Here is a 14,567-nt window from a genome sequence, read left to right as displayed (position 1 = left end):
TGCAATGTTTGATACCGCACGGCGAATGAGAGAAAAAAAACCTCCGCACTAAATGCGGTGAAAATCCTACACGAGGTTAAAGTTTGGTTGTTGTGCTAACATGTTTACACTCGGTGTAATAGTTTGTTTTGATACAAACGAACTGAATGAACAAAGAGCACTGGTCGCTCACTTACCAAATCTGTAGAGACAGGACAATCACCAGCAACTAGAGCCGCGTCTTTATTAAGAGGAGACTAAAGCGAATCCGGATCTCAGCGTTTGCAGATGAGAACAGCTCTCAGGTAAACAATAATCCTCCTTAGACACGTAAGTTATTGTTGTCGAGCGTCGCGTACACTGTTAATCCACACGTGACTCCAGCTGCGCTCTCACAGAGAGAAAATGAAAACAAAACTTCACTGCAGCAAACTATAAAAGCAACACTTCACGCTTGTTTTGCCAACACAACGTGGCGTCTCTGCCGTCTAAACACTGTGCCAGTAATGAATATTAATGAAGTTGCACAATAGAGCGTGCTGATTGGTTTGAACCAAGCCTTACTCATGCATTAATGCAGCACACTGTAAGACGTAATAAGACACACTCTGGCACAGATGTCCAGTCTACACGCTGGAATACACGCTATTATGTCATGACCGTTGCATTTGGATCCTATTTTGACTCTTATTTTTGTTGAACGTGACAATTATGTCATGGCCGTGACGCAGCTTCAAAAATTTGTTTCAAACCGGAAGTACGAATTTGCTTGAAATAACGCAAAAACAACCAATTTACACTTGTTAGTGAGATATCTGTGTCCTAATAGTGTTTTTAGCAGTGTGGGACACATATACCCCTGTCAACAGCTCAACACATGTGTTTTGGTGTTTCGTGACCCTTTAAGCTTTGCTTTAAACAGTGAATATCATTGCATATGTATGGACCCTCATTACATTTACGGGTTTCTCAGTAGCATAAGTCGTCATAGTTAGTAAACTTAGAGCACAGTGAATAGGAGAGAACAACAAATAATTTTTGCCGAAATAATAACAGAAAAAACTCCACGATGGTGTTATCAAGACTTTCAGAAGAAAAGCTTTTTAATAAATTAATATAGCTTGAATTAAATTGTTTATTTAAAGGAAATTCTTTTTTTTTTTTTTAAATCAATCCCATTCAGTTAGAAAAAAAAATTAAATATATATTTTTAGCATTTTTAAAACAATCTTACATTTTTATTAATATAATGTAGGGATGTAACAATATTGTAAATACCGTCATACCGCAATAGTAATTGTTTTCAATATTACCGTAGGCGCATGACTCAATAAAACTATATTTCTGAGAAAAGTTTGCTCAGGCGAATGAAGTGAACGGGAGATAGCGGGTACTACAATTCCCTTCAGCCCAGGCGTGGCCATCATCCTTTGCGGTCTGCTGTCGCTACAGATCCAGTAATGCAGAAATGGAGTGTGCTGCAGGGAAGAACAAGAGCTGGAGATGATCGAACCTAAAGCGGGTTTTAAATCGGATGTGTGGAAGCATTTCGGTTTCATTCTAAAAAGATACGAAAAAGGAGAAAAGGTTACAGACAGAAAAAAACAGTATGCAGGCACTGCCAGACTGAGGTGAAATATAAGTCGGGGAATACGTCTAATAACAGTCATGGGGACTGCAGAACACAGCACACTTGTTAGATTGATGCAGACATTGACTTGTACCGTAAAGAGACCTCTATCTCACTCATGGTTTGTCCTCTCAAGTGGTGGAAAGACAATGCAGACCGTTACCCACTGCTGTCAACCTTGGCTAAATCATATCTCTCTGTCTCAGAAACCTCAGTCCCAAATGAGAGGGGTTTATGTTCTGTTGCAGGGGACATGCCCAGAGACCCCAGCTTTGACCAGATTATAGTTATATGATCATTTTCCTTAAAAAACCCATCTCTATCTGAGTGAGTGAGTGATTAAATGTTGAATGTGATGAGTTTTCAACAAAACTAAATTGAAACTTTATGTTTTTATATGGTTTAATAGTTTTTTGTTAATAAAATTGAAAAATTTAAGTTCCTGTTTGGAAGCTTACAGATAGATGGCTGATTTGTGTCATTGATATGTTCAAGGTCATCAGTGATTGGCTGCTGGCTAGACTGAGTTAAATGAGCTCAGCCATTAGTCTGTATGACAGTCTGATGCAGAGTTATGAGCTCACAAAGTTTGATCCCATGTTAAGTCAATGAGAGTCTTTTGAATGGAAGTCTACGGGACAGTTGCTAGGGTGCCATAAGTGGTTGCTAGGGAGTGGCTAGTAAGTCTAAAGGTCATCAGTGATTGGCTGCTGACTAGACTGACTTGAATGAGGCCTGACTCTAGTCTGTAGGATAGTCTGATGCAGAGTTATGAGCTCACAAAGGTTGACTCAATGTTAAGTCAATGGCAGTCTTTTACAATGGAAGTCTATGGGACAGTTGCTAGGGTGCCAAAAGTGGATGCTAGGGAGTGGCTAGTAAGTTTAAAGGTCATCAGTTATTGGCTGCTGGCTAGACTGAGTTAAATGAGCCCAGTTAGAAGTCTGTAGGACAGTCTGATGCAGAGTTATGAGGTCACAAAGTTTGACCCAATGTTAAGTCAATGGGAATTTTGGGAATTTTCCGGGTCGTTTTTCGGAAAACCGAAAGTCGGATCAGTCGGAAAAGACATATCAACCCGAGTCAGACCAGTTTGAAGGTTTGACGAAAGTTTGAGGTTTGAAGCTTGAAAGGGTTAGGAGGAGATAGACTTTAAAATTAGTCTCAGAAGAAGAAGAAGAAGAAGAAGAAGAAGTTTACGTGAGATAACAGTATGTTGGCTTTTCAAGCCACCATAAATATCACTTACCAGTTTAATAATGATTTGATCAGCTGTAGTTAGACAACACACTGTTTTAATCTTCTAACCAAGGGCTTATTATGCGATCCTGGCGCCATCTTGTGGATAGACAACGTCAACTGTCTTTGGCTAATAAACGCTGACGTGCTGTCTCTCAGAAATGATCAATATTTAAAATAGGCACTATATCCTTATAAATAAACTGCATAGTTGCAATCTAAATGACTACATTCTCCACTAAAACAGCCTCCGTTGTACATGATGTTGTCCAACAGCTGCAATATTTATCAAACTGTAGTGAGTTTATTGATCTGCTGTCACTCTATGTGGACGGAGTAATACACAAAGGTGAAGAGGCTGTACGAGTGCCGTTATTGCAGAATATCACTCTGCTATCAGCCAATCAGCATCGAGAAACAGTTATTAACACACATATGTGTAACTGCTGTGTGTGTGTGTGTGTGTGTGTGTGTGTGTGTGTGTGTGTGTGTGTGTGTGTGTGTGCATATGTGCGTGGGCATGTATGTGAGACTGTGAGTGTGTGTGTGAGAGTGTGTGTGTTTGTTGATGGGCAACAAGTATCTGAATCCCTATCTTCTGTCCTCTTTGTGTGTGTGACAGATATTACGAGAGCATGTATGATGATGCAGAAAACCTGAACGTCTCGTATCCACCGAACCTGACTCCAGATGAGCAGCTGGTGTACCCGACGGACGCCGCAAAGGTGCAACACACACACAAACACACACACACACACACACACAAACACACGCACACACACAAACACAGGCACCATGCAGATCAAACTGTATTCATGCATTACACACACACACCATAAAAACAATACCTACAACACTCACTCTCCCCCACTGTAGAAACGTTTTACATTAAATATATATATTAAGGGTGTCACGATCCTCCAAATCCTCGATTCGATTACATTTTCAAATCTGAAGTCATGATTTGATTTGATTTTCGATTATGAATAATTAATTAATTAATGACCAATTAATTATTTGTAGCCTACCGTTTAAACTACCTGACCTGCATGGTCTTTGTTTTACCCATAAACAAATCATACAGTAAATGAATAAAGGCAAGATACACACATAATTACCACCTGTCAATCACTTTTCTGCGGGACTCGTGAATAGGCAGTGATCTGTGTCGTTATAATGGCATCGGTAAAACCAACAGGAACCAGCCAACAGTATCTGAGGTGTTCGCTAAAATGACTAAGTACAAGTGAGTGAAAGATTGAAGCAGTCCTCTGACTGCCTGAACCTGCTGTCTGGAGCGCATGGCTGTGTGTGCGTCTGTGTCTGTGTGGTCACGTGATGTGCATTTTCAGAGGTAGAGAGGAAGGAGGGCTGCTCAGAAATGCTACACGCCACTGTGGATGTCAAATCGTTGTCGTTCTAAAATGCCATTTAAAAACAAAGACAGTGTAAACAGGGTCTGAGTGTGCACTTTTCGCGAGCGGATTTGCAACAGGGGCAGGCGGAGGATCGCGATGCCGGTGTTGTCTATCGGACGAAGCGTACGTAATACGTACATAGCAGAGCTTGCAAAACTGTGTTTTTTTTTGTCGACAACACGAACGTTGAACATAACTCACTGGAAATCCATAATGCTTCCACACCAGCGACTTCATTGAAAGAGGAGAGGGTTTAAGCTCTATCGACGGGTCTCCTACTTCTGCAGTTTAACAAGCACTTCAACAAGCCTGTTTTCTTCCCGCTTGGCAAGCCAAGCTGACGTGACATGGGGGCGTGGCAGCATCGACGATTTTATTTTTTGATTCGATAATCAAAATTGAGCATAAATTTCGATCGATTTTAATTAAAAATAGAAATCGTGACATCCCTAAATATATATATATATATATATATATATATATATATATATATATATATATATATATATATATAATTAAAATTTAGAGTGATGTTTAATTTTTATTATTTTTTTATTTTTCTTATAATTATGATAAAGCTGCTTTGGTACAATGGTTATTGTGAAGAGTGCTGTAGTTGAGTTCCTGTGTTTAATTCTGGTGTGTTCTGTGTTGTTTATCAGTCTCTGGCTGAAGTGGCCACGCTAGTCGCTCGCTCGCTCTACACACAAGCTGGAGGAGAGCAGAACAATCTCAGCAACATCACTGCTGATGCCACTATGGTGAGACACACACACACTCATACACACACACACACTCACACTTCATACACATACGCTCACTCACTTATGCTACTCACACCAAAACACACACACACACTCTTGATTCTCACATGATGTCATGTGACTCTGCTCAGCTGCTCTCTTCCTCTCTTTCCATTTAAGACATTTACAAAAGTCTGAATTATTCGCCCAACTTTGAATTGTTTATCATTTTTTAAATATTCCCCAAATGATGTTTAACAGAGCAAGGAAATGTTCACAGTATGTCTGATAATATTTTTTCTTCTGGAGAAAGTTTTATTTGTTTTATTTCGGCTAGAATAAAAGCCGTTTTTTATTTTTTAAACACCATTTGATAAACACCCTTTAAGCAATATTTGTTCTCGATACTCTCCAGACCAAACCATCGTTATACAATAACTTGCCTAATTCCCCTGACCTGCCTAGTTACCCTAATTAACTTAGTGAAGCCTTTACATGTCACTTTAAGCTGTATAGAAGTGTCTTGAAGAATATCTAGTCTAATATTATTTACTGTCATCATGACAAAGAGAAAATAAATCTGTTATTAGAGATGAGTTATTAACACTATTATGATAAGAAATGTGCTGAAGAAATCTGCTCTCTGTTAAACAGAAATTGGGGGAAAATTTCAGGGGGGCGAATAATTCAGGGGGCTAATAGTTCAACTGTATTTGATTTTTATGATTATTTAAAAACCTTTATATATGATATTGATGTGTGTGCGTTTGTGCATTCGTGTGTGCGTGTGTGTGTGTCCCTCAGGTCTCTCAGCTGCTGTATGGTTTTCTGGTGCAGAAGAATAACAGCTGGTTTCGCTCTCTGCTTCCTCCTGAAATCACTAAAAAAGGAGGCAGCAGCATTTTGAGTGAGTTTCAGCTGTTTATTCACTATTAAATCTCTCAAACACACTCTGCATATAAATACAGACATCCAAACTTAAAAGCAGATCATCAGTCATGGGTTTCAAACACAAGCTCATCTCGAGGAACCAGAATCATTGATTGTTATCAATCCATCCAATCGTTATCATGTCTTATGTTTTTAAATTTACGTTATATTACAAGACACTCATATTAAACATATTTTCCAAACGATGTTGAACAGATTTAGGAATTTCAGTATTTCTTATAATATATTTTTTCTTCTGGAGAAAGTCTTATTTGTTTTATTTCGGCTAGAATAAAAGTAAATATTATTCGCCCCTTCAGCAATATTAGTGTTGGATTGTCTCCAGAATAAACCACTGTTATACAATGACTTGCCTAATTACCCTAACTTTACCCTGATTACCCTAGTGAAGCCTTTACATGTCACTTTAAGCTGTATAGAAGAGTCTTTAAGAACACATTCATTCATTCATTTTCTTGTCGGCTTAGTCCCTTTACTAATCCGGGGTCGCCACAGCGGAATGAACCGCCAACTTATCTAGCAAGTTTTTACACAGCGGATGCCCTTCCAGCCGCAACCCATCTCTGGGAAGATCTTAAAGAATATCTAGTCTAATATTATTTACTGTCATCATGGCAAAATTAAAATGAATGAATTATTAAAACTATTATGTTTCTAAATGTGTTTTTAAGAAACTAAATCTCTCTCTTAAACAACGCTTGGGAAATATTTTTAAAAGAATTCAAATTTGACAGGAGGGTGAATAATTTAGTCCTCCACTGTATGTGAATCAGTCAGAGCCTCATAACAGATTCTCCTGTGTTTCTCTGTCCGTCTTCATCATGTTTCTCTGGTTTACTGCAAATATATATTTTTATAACGCCCTATTTGGTGTCATCAGATGATGTTTTTTTATCTGGAGAGACTTTAATGGAAATATTGCTTAAAATAATGCTAGTGTTTTTATCCAAAGTAAATCTTAAAGGGTCATGACACCCCCCCAATTTAGGTTTAAGTCTACCTCAGAATTTTTTCAAAAGATGCATCATAATGGGGGTGGAGCTCCGCGAGCAGAGGCAGGAGTGGGCGTGGCCAGCAGGGGAGAAGGAGGAGAGCGAACAACTTGTCAGTCAGCTCACAAAATGAGACACAAAGCGTAAGGAGACGCATGAGTTTATAGTTCACAAAGTTGAAATGCAGAGAAATAAATTGCCCTGCTGCATTTGTTATTCGTAATTACATGTACAGATAACCACAATTTATATCATTATAAAGATAATGGTGTTCATATAAACACTATAAATGAGGACTTCTCTCTCAATATCCATGTCTGAATGCAGACTCAGTGCAGCAGGTCTCTTGCCCTGTCTATTTTAACCATTAGCCCTGCTGGTCATCTGGAGGATTTAGACAAACACAGCAGCATGGCGATGTGTCTAAATGTGAACGAACTCCACTAATATAGGCTAAAGTCCACTATTCTCTGCCATACTGCTCTCACGACAAAAATGCTTGCTGCACACACACAACTTTGCTGTATCGGCCCTGATAGCATCCCAGGGAAAAACATGCAACAAACCACTTGGATCATGGAAACAAACACATTTGACCCTTCATGAACAGCTCAATACTGTGTGCTGTGGGTTTGTGGACGCGATCTCACCCAGTCATTAACATATGGTCTCACAGCTTGGCACTGGCAGGTCTGCCTTGCCTTCGGAAAGCATGTGCAGTCATGAATAATTAAGAAGCCGCCTCTCCTCATAGGATAAGAAAATGAATATGAATAATAATGAGAAACCGACTCGTCGTCTTTGCACTTGCAACCCACTTTAAACCCGGAAGCTGAAATCAGCTGACAAAATCTCCAAATTATCCAGTTTACCCACAATTAAAGCTGACTGATGCTCAACACACACACATCTGTTAACATCTCAAAACAAGTACTCGAGGATTTCGTGAACCTTTAAAGAACTGTTTTAGTTTTTTATCTTATGTATTGTTTATTGCTGATGATGTTTTTTATTGTTATATTTTTTACAGAAAAGTGTTATTTAGCATATGTTGTAAATTTGATCTGGTTTTGCCATGAAATAGCCAGAGAAGCTGATATTAGGGCTGCTCAATGTGAAGTTTAGTTAGAAACTAATTTGGAGAGGATCACATGCTCATGATTGATCACAGCCGGTCCTGCATTAATCAATTTACGATTCACCAATCAGACGATTCCTAAGCCACTATAAAAACCCTCAGTTCCATATCACAGCCATCTTCATTATGTAGAATCCCCCCTTCCACCCCTGCTCCTCCTCCTTTCCTAGATGGGTGGCACGGTGGCCCAGTAGTTAGCACTGTTGCGTCACGCCCTATTCACACGGGGCTTTAGTGTCAACGCTTGACAGAGGGGCGTGTCTGAAGTTGCTGAAACGATCGTCATAGAAGCGTCAGCCAATGAAATTCAGTCAGCAATAGGCCACTGTCTGAGCTGGTGTATTTGCATACAGCGATCTGATTGGCTGGCGCTTCCGTCGGCGCTTGAAAAGTTGAGCTGGTCCCAACTTCTGCAGTGAGGAACGCTTCTGAAGCGGCGCCGACGGATCCACAATGCAGTTCAGCAACGCCTGACGTCACCCATTCAAAGTGAATGGGAAGCGTTGACGCTGACGCCCTGTGTGAATAGGGCGTCACAGCAAGAACGTCACTGGTTCTAGTCCTTACCAAGCCAGCCGCCATTTCTGTGTAAAGTTTACACATTCTCCCTGTGCTCCCCGTTCTCTTCGTGCTTTCATTCCAGTCTTTTCCAATATCGTGCAGCTCTAGATGATGTGGCATTAAATTCAAACCTCTCTCTCTCTCTCTGTCTGGTTTCCTGCAGGTTCTGGTCCTCCTCAGTTCTACATTGGTCTGGGTCCGCGGCTGCAGAGTCCTGTTCACAGCGTGACGCTCTTTGTTCAGTACATTCTGGCCAATCTGACGGGCAACGTCACCAACCTGACCGAGAGCCAGTGCCAAAACCCCAAAGAGCTGAGCGGCGAGAACAAAGACGTAAGCAGTTAACTCTTCTATTCACTATAGAGCTTTTTCTTAATTGCTGCACGGAGGCCACCACAGCCACCACCGTCTTAATGCTGAGAACTTCTGCTTACAGCATTTAGAACTGGTTAATCTTAATCAGAAAATGGTTGTCAATACCAGTTTGAGTGGCCTACGGAGTGATTTTGTGATTCGCAACCTTGATTTTGAAAGGTTAAAGCCGTTATACTTCTGTCAGATGCGGTTCAAGTGCAAGAGAAAAACACTCTCCTACTTCAGTGTCTGCCGTCAGGTCAGCTGCTGAAATACAGCATTATTGTTCTTAACCTGTCAGCTGTTATACTGTGCTCAGTGGCTCTTCAATGCGCACACACTCGCAATAGAACACTGCATTATAGAGCAAACCATATTACTGACATGACATTTAACAGGTATGTAACGTAGGTATGTAAAAGCTATGCAATTTCCAAAGAATAAAATAAGTTGCTGATACTCTGCTGAAACTCAAAGTTCTCTCTCTCCGATTCTCTGCTGGCTGGTTTGCATGTTGATTCTAATTAGGAGCTATTTATGTTTCATTTATTTAGTTCGTGTTGTGTAGTATTTACCACAGTGTGTGTTTTTTCTGTCATTTCAAAAAGCCACTTTATTTTCACTGTGTGCCAGCCTTTCAATCCATGTGTTCGTGGGACAGTACAAACTGTGTGTGTGTCAAACATGTTGGTGTATTGCATTAGTTTGGGTTGGTTATATATTTGGATAAAAGGGAAAATTACCACTTTAGCGATGACTGTGCTTTATTTAAATGGCACAAGATGCTGTCTTGACAGTAATGGTAAATGACTTGCAGAATGTTGTTTTCCATCCCATTAGATCGTATTGTGGTTAGTTTTGATTTCATATTCTTCAAAGGGCCATAAAACCCCTTGTTTCAGCGGGGTGCTTTCACACCTCTAGTTTGGAAAAAGTCAGGAAAGTGGGCGTGTCCAGCTCTGTTTAGGGGGAGTGTCGGAGGAGCAAAAGAGGGAGGGTCTGTACAAAAATTTGCATAAAAATGGGAGTGTTGACACACAGAAAGTGTTTACATGGACATCAGTAATCAAATTATTTGCCAAATGATTAAATGTTGGACTTTAACTGCAGTTTGGCTCTTTCATTCAGGAATTTCATTCATGCCCCTCGCGACAAACGAGATATTTGATTCCAGGAACTGCTCTAAGCGTGTATTTTTCATGTAATGTTTGATACCGCACGGCGAATCAGAGAAAAAAAACCCTCCACATTTCTCTGTAACTTAGATGCACTCGGTAGGTCAGAAAGCCGTGTGTGTTATTCCTGTCACAAAATGCGGTGAAAATCCTACACAACGGTAAGTTCGATACGAACTAACTTTGCCCTAAGAATAAACAAAGAGCACTGGTCGCTCACTTACCAAATCTGTAGAGACAGGACAATCACAAGCAACTAGAGCCGCGTCTTTATTAAGAGGAGACTACAAGCGAATCCAGATCTCACCATTTCCAGATGAGAAAAGCTCTCGGGTAAACAATTTTCCTTAGACACGTAAGTTATTGTTGTCGAGCGTCGCGTACACTGTTAATCCACACGTGACTCCAGCTGCGCTCTCATAGTGAGAAAATGAAAACAAAAACTTCAATGCAGCAAATTATAAACGCAACACTGCACACAACGTGGCGTCTCTCTGCCGTCTGAACACTGTAACATACCCAGGTAAAAAAAAGTGCACTAAAATGCACTTTAAGTATACTTAGTACACTTTTCAGTAATGTATTAAAAGTGCTCTATTTTCGCACACTAATTTTGTACTTAATGTACTAAAAGATAGCATTAAGTATATGTTAAGATAAACTTAATACCATCTAAGTGCACTCAACTGTGCTATATTGAGATGCCCTGAAATTGAACTAAAATGTGCTTTTAACATACTATATCTGTATTTAAAAAAATATATATTTAGTTACAACTAGAAATACACTTGAACCCTAATTTTAAACATTTAAATATATTTATGACTAATTTAAAGTATAATAGTAATATATCAAAAGAACATACAAATTGTAAAAAAAAAAAAAAGTGCTAAATACTGTAATAAAAGTAGTTTGGGAAAATGTACTTCTACTACAATACATTACTAATAGATTTTTTATATATTAACTTCTTTTAAACTTAGGATTAGTATGTAAACAGTGTACTAAAAATCAACTAATGTCGCACACTTTCGGAAAACACACTCTTTTGGAAGTTTTTTCTGTAGTGTACTTTATTGTAGTACACTAAAAATTTAATTAAGTATTACTGGTATTTAGTATACTTTTGTCAAGTGTACTAAAGTCCTACTGAAGTATAAACATACTTTTAATTAGTATATTTATAATGTAAAACCATCAAACTTTTATTTAACACAAAATAACAATGTACTAAAAATGTATTTGCGGGTATTAAAGTGTGTTTTAATTGCATTTGCGTATATATTTTTTCACTTGGGTTAATGAATATTAATGAAGTTGCACAATAGAGCGCATTGATTGGTTTGAACCAAGTCTTACTCATGAATTAATGCAGCACACTCACAGACGTAATAAGGCACTCTCAGGTACAGACGCCCAGTCTACACGCTGAAATACACGCTCAGATCTCATGACCGTAAAGCAGCTTTTAAAAAGGAACAAATTTGCTCGAAATAACGCACAAACAACCAGTTTTCATTTGTTAGTGAGATATATGTGTCCTAATAGTGTTTTTAGCAGTGTGGGACACATATATGACTGTCAACAGCTCAACACATGTGCTCTGGTGTTTCGTGACCCTTTAAAGCTGCAGTTTTCCCAGTATGCTGTGCGCTGATGTGTGTTCTCTCTCTCTCTCAGCTGTACTCGTATTTCTGGGTGTCTGGTCCATCGTCGGGTAACAGCAGTGCGGATCCGCTGTGCGTGCGGGCGTCAGTGCGTCTGTCTAAAGCTGTGTCTCCTGCATTCGAGCTGCTGCAGTACGGATCCTCAGATTACTCCACATGGACTGAGTCCCGCTGGAAGAGCATCCGCGCCAGAATATTCCTGGTGGCCAGCAGAGAGCTGGAGGTAACACACTGCACACACTGCTCCATCTCATTGTTTGGTTTGATAACATCAGCCTGTCCAATAGAAACAGACTGATTAAGGGTGCTTTCATACCTATACGCTACCTGACACAAGTCTTGGGGTGGATCCCAGTTGTAGGAGCAACAACAACTTCTAGTTGATCAGTTGGAAAAGTGGCGGAAGGTGGATTTCTCCCATCATCTGTTGAACAAATATAACAAATACTGCTGAAGACCGACTGTAACCAGCATGGAGACAAGATTCTCAGAGAAATCAGTCAAGTTTGATGAAGGAGACATCATGGTTTGGGGTTCATTTAGTATGGGGGCGTGTGAGAGATCTGCAGAGTCTATATCTAGGGGTCGTTATTGATAATATGTTGACATTTCAACCCAGGCTGTCTATAAAAAGCTCAACAAAGACTATTTTTTCTGAGGAAACTTTGATCATTTCTGGTTTGTACCTCTATGATGACGCTGTTTTATAAACAATTTATTAAATCTGCTTTAGGCGAGGCAGTGGTGCAGTAGGTAGTGCTGTCGCCTCACAGCAAGAAGGTCGCTGGGTCGAACCTCGGCTCAGTTGGCGTTTCTGTGTGGAGTTTGCATGTTCTCCCTGTGTTTGCATGGGTTTCCTCCGGGTGCTCCGGTTTCCTCCACAGTCCAAACACATGCGGTACAGGTGAATTGGGTAGGCTAAATTGTCCGTAGTGTATGAGTGTGTGTGTGAATGTGTGTGTGGATGATTCTCAGAGATGGGTTGCAGCTGGAAGGGCATCCGCTGCGTAAAAACTTGCTGGATAAGTTGGCGGTTCATTCCGCTGTGGTGACCCCGGATTAATAAAGGGACTAAGCTGACAAGAAAATGAATGAATGAATGAATCTGCTTTAACTTTCAGCATTGTAGCTTGGTACGGTAATGTGAGTGTGTCAAGCAAGAACAGGCTGAGCAGCCTGGTGAAGGAGGCAGGCAAGATCATTGGTTTCAATTAGACTGGTCCAATGGTAATCTACCATAATTATGTTCTAAAGAGAGCTTGTGTGTGTGTGTGTGTGTGTGTGTGTGTGTGTGTGTGTGTGTGTGTGTCTGTGTCTGCGCTACGTGTCTGCTATGTGTGTCTGCTTGTCTACGCTATGTATGTGCGTGTGTGTCTGCGCTACGTGTCTGTGCTGTGTGTGTGTGTGTGTGTGTGTCTGCTTGTCTACACTATGTATGTGCGTGTGTGTCTGCGCTACGTGTCTGTGCTGTGTGTGTGTGTGTGTGTCTGCTTGTCTACGCTATGTATGTGCGTGTGTGTCTGTGCTGTGTCTGTGCTGTGTCTGTGCTGTGTGTGTGTGTGTCTGCGCTACGTGTCTGTGCTGTGTCTGTGCTATGTGTGTGTGTGTGTGTGTCTGCGCTACGTGTCTGTGCTATGTGTGTGTGTGTGTCTGCTTGTCTACGCTATGTATGTGCGTGTGTGTCTGCGCTACATGTCTGTGCTGTGTGTGTGTGTGTGTGTGTGTGTGTGTGTGTGTGTGTCTGCGCTACGTGTCTGTGCTATGTGTGTGTGTCTGCTTGTCTACGCTATGTATGTGCGTGTGTGTCTGGGCTACGTGTCTGTGCTATGTGTGTGTGTGTGTGTGTGTCTGCGCTACATGTCTGTGCTATGTGTGTGTGTCTTTTTATCTACGCTATGTATGTGCTTGTGTGTCTGCGCTACGTGTCTGCTATGTGTGTGTGTGTGTCTGCTTGTCTACGCTATGTATGTGCGTGTGTGTCTGTGCTACGTGTCTGTGCTGTGTCTGTGCTATGTGTGTGTGTGTGTGTGTGTGTGTCTGCGCTATGTGTCTGTGCTGTGTCTGCGATGTGTGTGTGTGTGTGTGTGTCTGCGATGTGTGTGCGTGAACAATTGTTGCAACTCCACAAAAAAAGCATCTAATACTGATTGGTAAAGTTCTTACCGTAGTATTTCTCACAAACGTTACGTGAGTTCTGCTTCGTGAGGCAGCCGAGGGCGTGTTGAGGCATGCTGCTGACAGGCACGTGGGATCGGTGAGCGGGGATGACTCGCCTTAAAGGCCCAGTGCAAAAAAACAGCAACAACCTTTTCCCAGCTATAATACAGACACTTCAGACAGCTATCATAAATACTCTGTTGGGTGTTTTGAGCTGAAACTTCACACACACATTCTGGGGACACAAAAGTCTTATATTAAATATGAAAAATGGAGTACTTTTTAAAGTGTATTAGAAAGTGTGTGTGTTTTGAGTGGTCATGTGATTAATCATAAGGGTGTGTGCTTTTCTGTTTGTTTCTATAGATGTTAACACTGGGGGTGGGCGTGGCCGTGCTGCTCTTGTCGCTATTGGTGACGTACTTCATCAGCTCAAAGGCGGAGCTTCTGTTTAGCTCCGCCCGGGAAACGCCCACGACGACCTACTGAACTGAACGAGTCCTGAATCTGCATCTGTTGATTCGTTCTCTGATTGATTCACTGATTCATTCCCCTTCAGGAAC

The 14,567-nt window shown here is 40.8% G+C and overlaps 1 protein-coding gene across 4 annotated transcripts in view; it reads left to right on the top strand.

Annotated features, from left to right (window-relative positions):
* The window catches only part of ncstn (nicastrin), a 35,274-nt gene that overhangs the window by 18,454 nt on the left and 2,253 nt on the right, over nucleotides 1–14,567 (top strand). For all 4 annotated transcript variants that reach the window (XR_012386970.1, XR_012386971.1, XR_012386969.1 and 1 more), the window contains 6 exon segments: nucleotides 3,471–3,573; nucleotides 4,929–5,027; nucleotides 5,814–5,916; nucleotides 8,815–8,984; nucleotides 11,861–12,070; nucleotides 14,371–14,567. The exon segment at nucleotides 14,371–14,567 is cut by the window's right edge. Coding sequence is in view for 1 of the 4 variants with exons in the window: in NM_001009556.1 (NP_001009556.1) it covers nucleotides 3,471–3,573; nucleotides 4,929–5,027; nucleotides 5,814–5,916; nucleotides 8,815–8,984; nucleotides 11,861–12,070; nucleotides 14,371–14,493 (808 nt within the window). In the remaining 3 variants the exon portion in view is untranslated.

Source organism: Danio rerio, chromosome 2 (assembly GCF_049306965.1).
Source record: "Danio rerio strain Tuebingen ecotype United States chromosome 2, GRCz12tu, whole genome shotgun sequence".
Classification (NCBI taxonomy): domain Eukaryota; kingdom Metazoa; phylum Chordata; class Actinopteri; order Cypriniformes; family Danionidae; genus Danio; species Danio rerio.
This window is presented reverse-complemented; position numbering and strand designations above follow the sequence as displayed.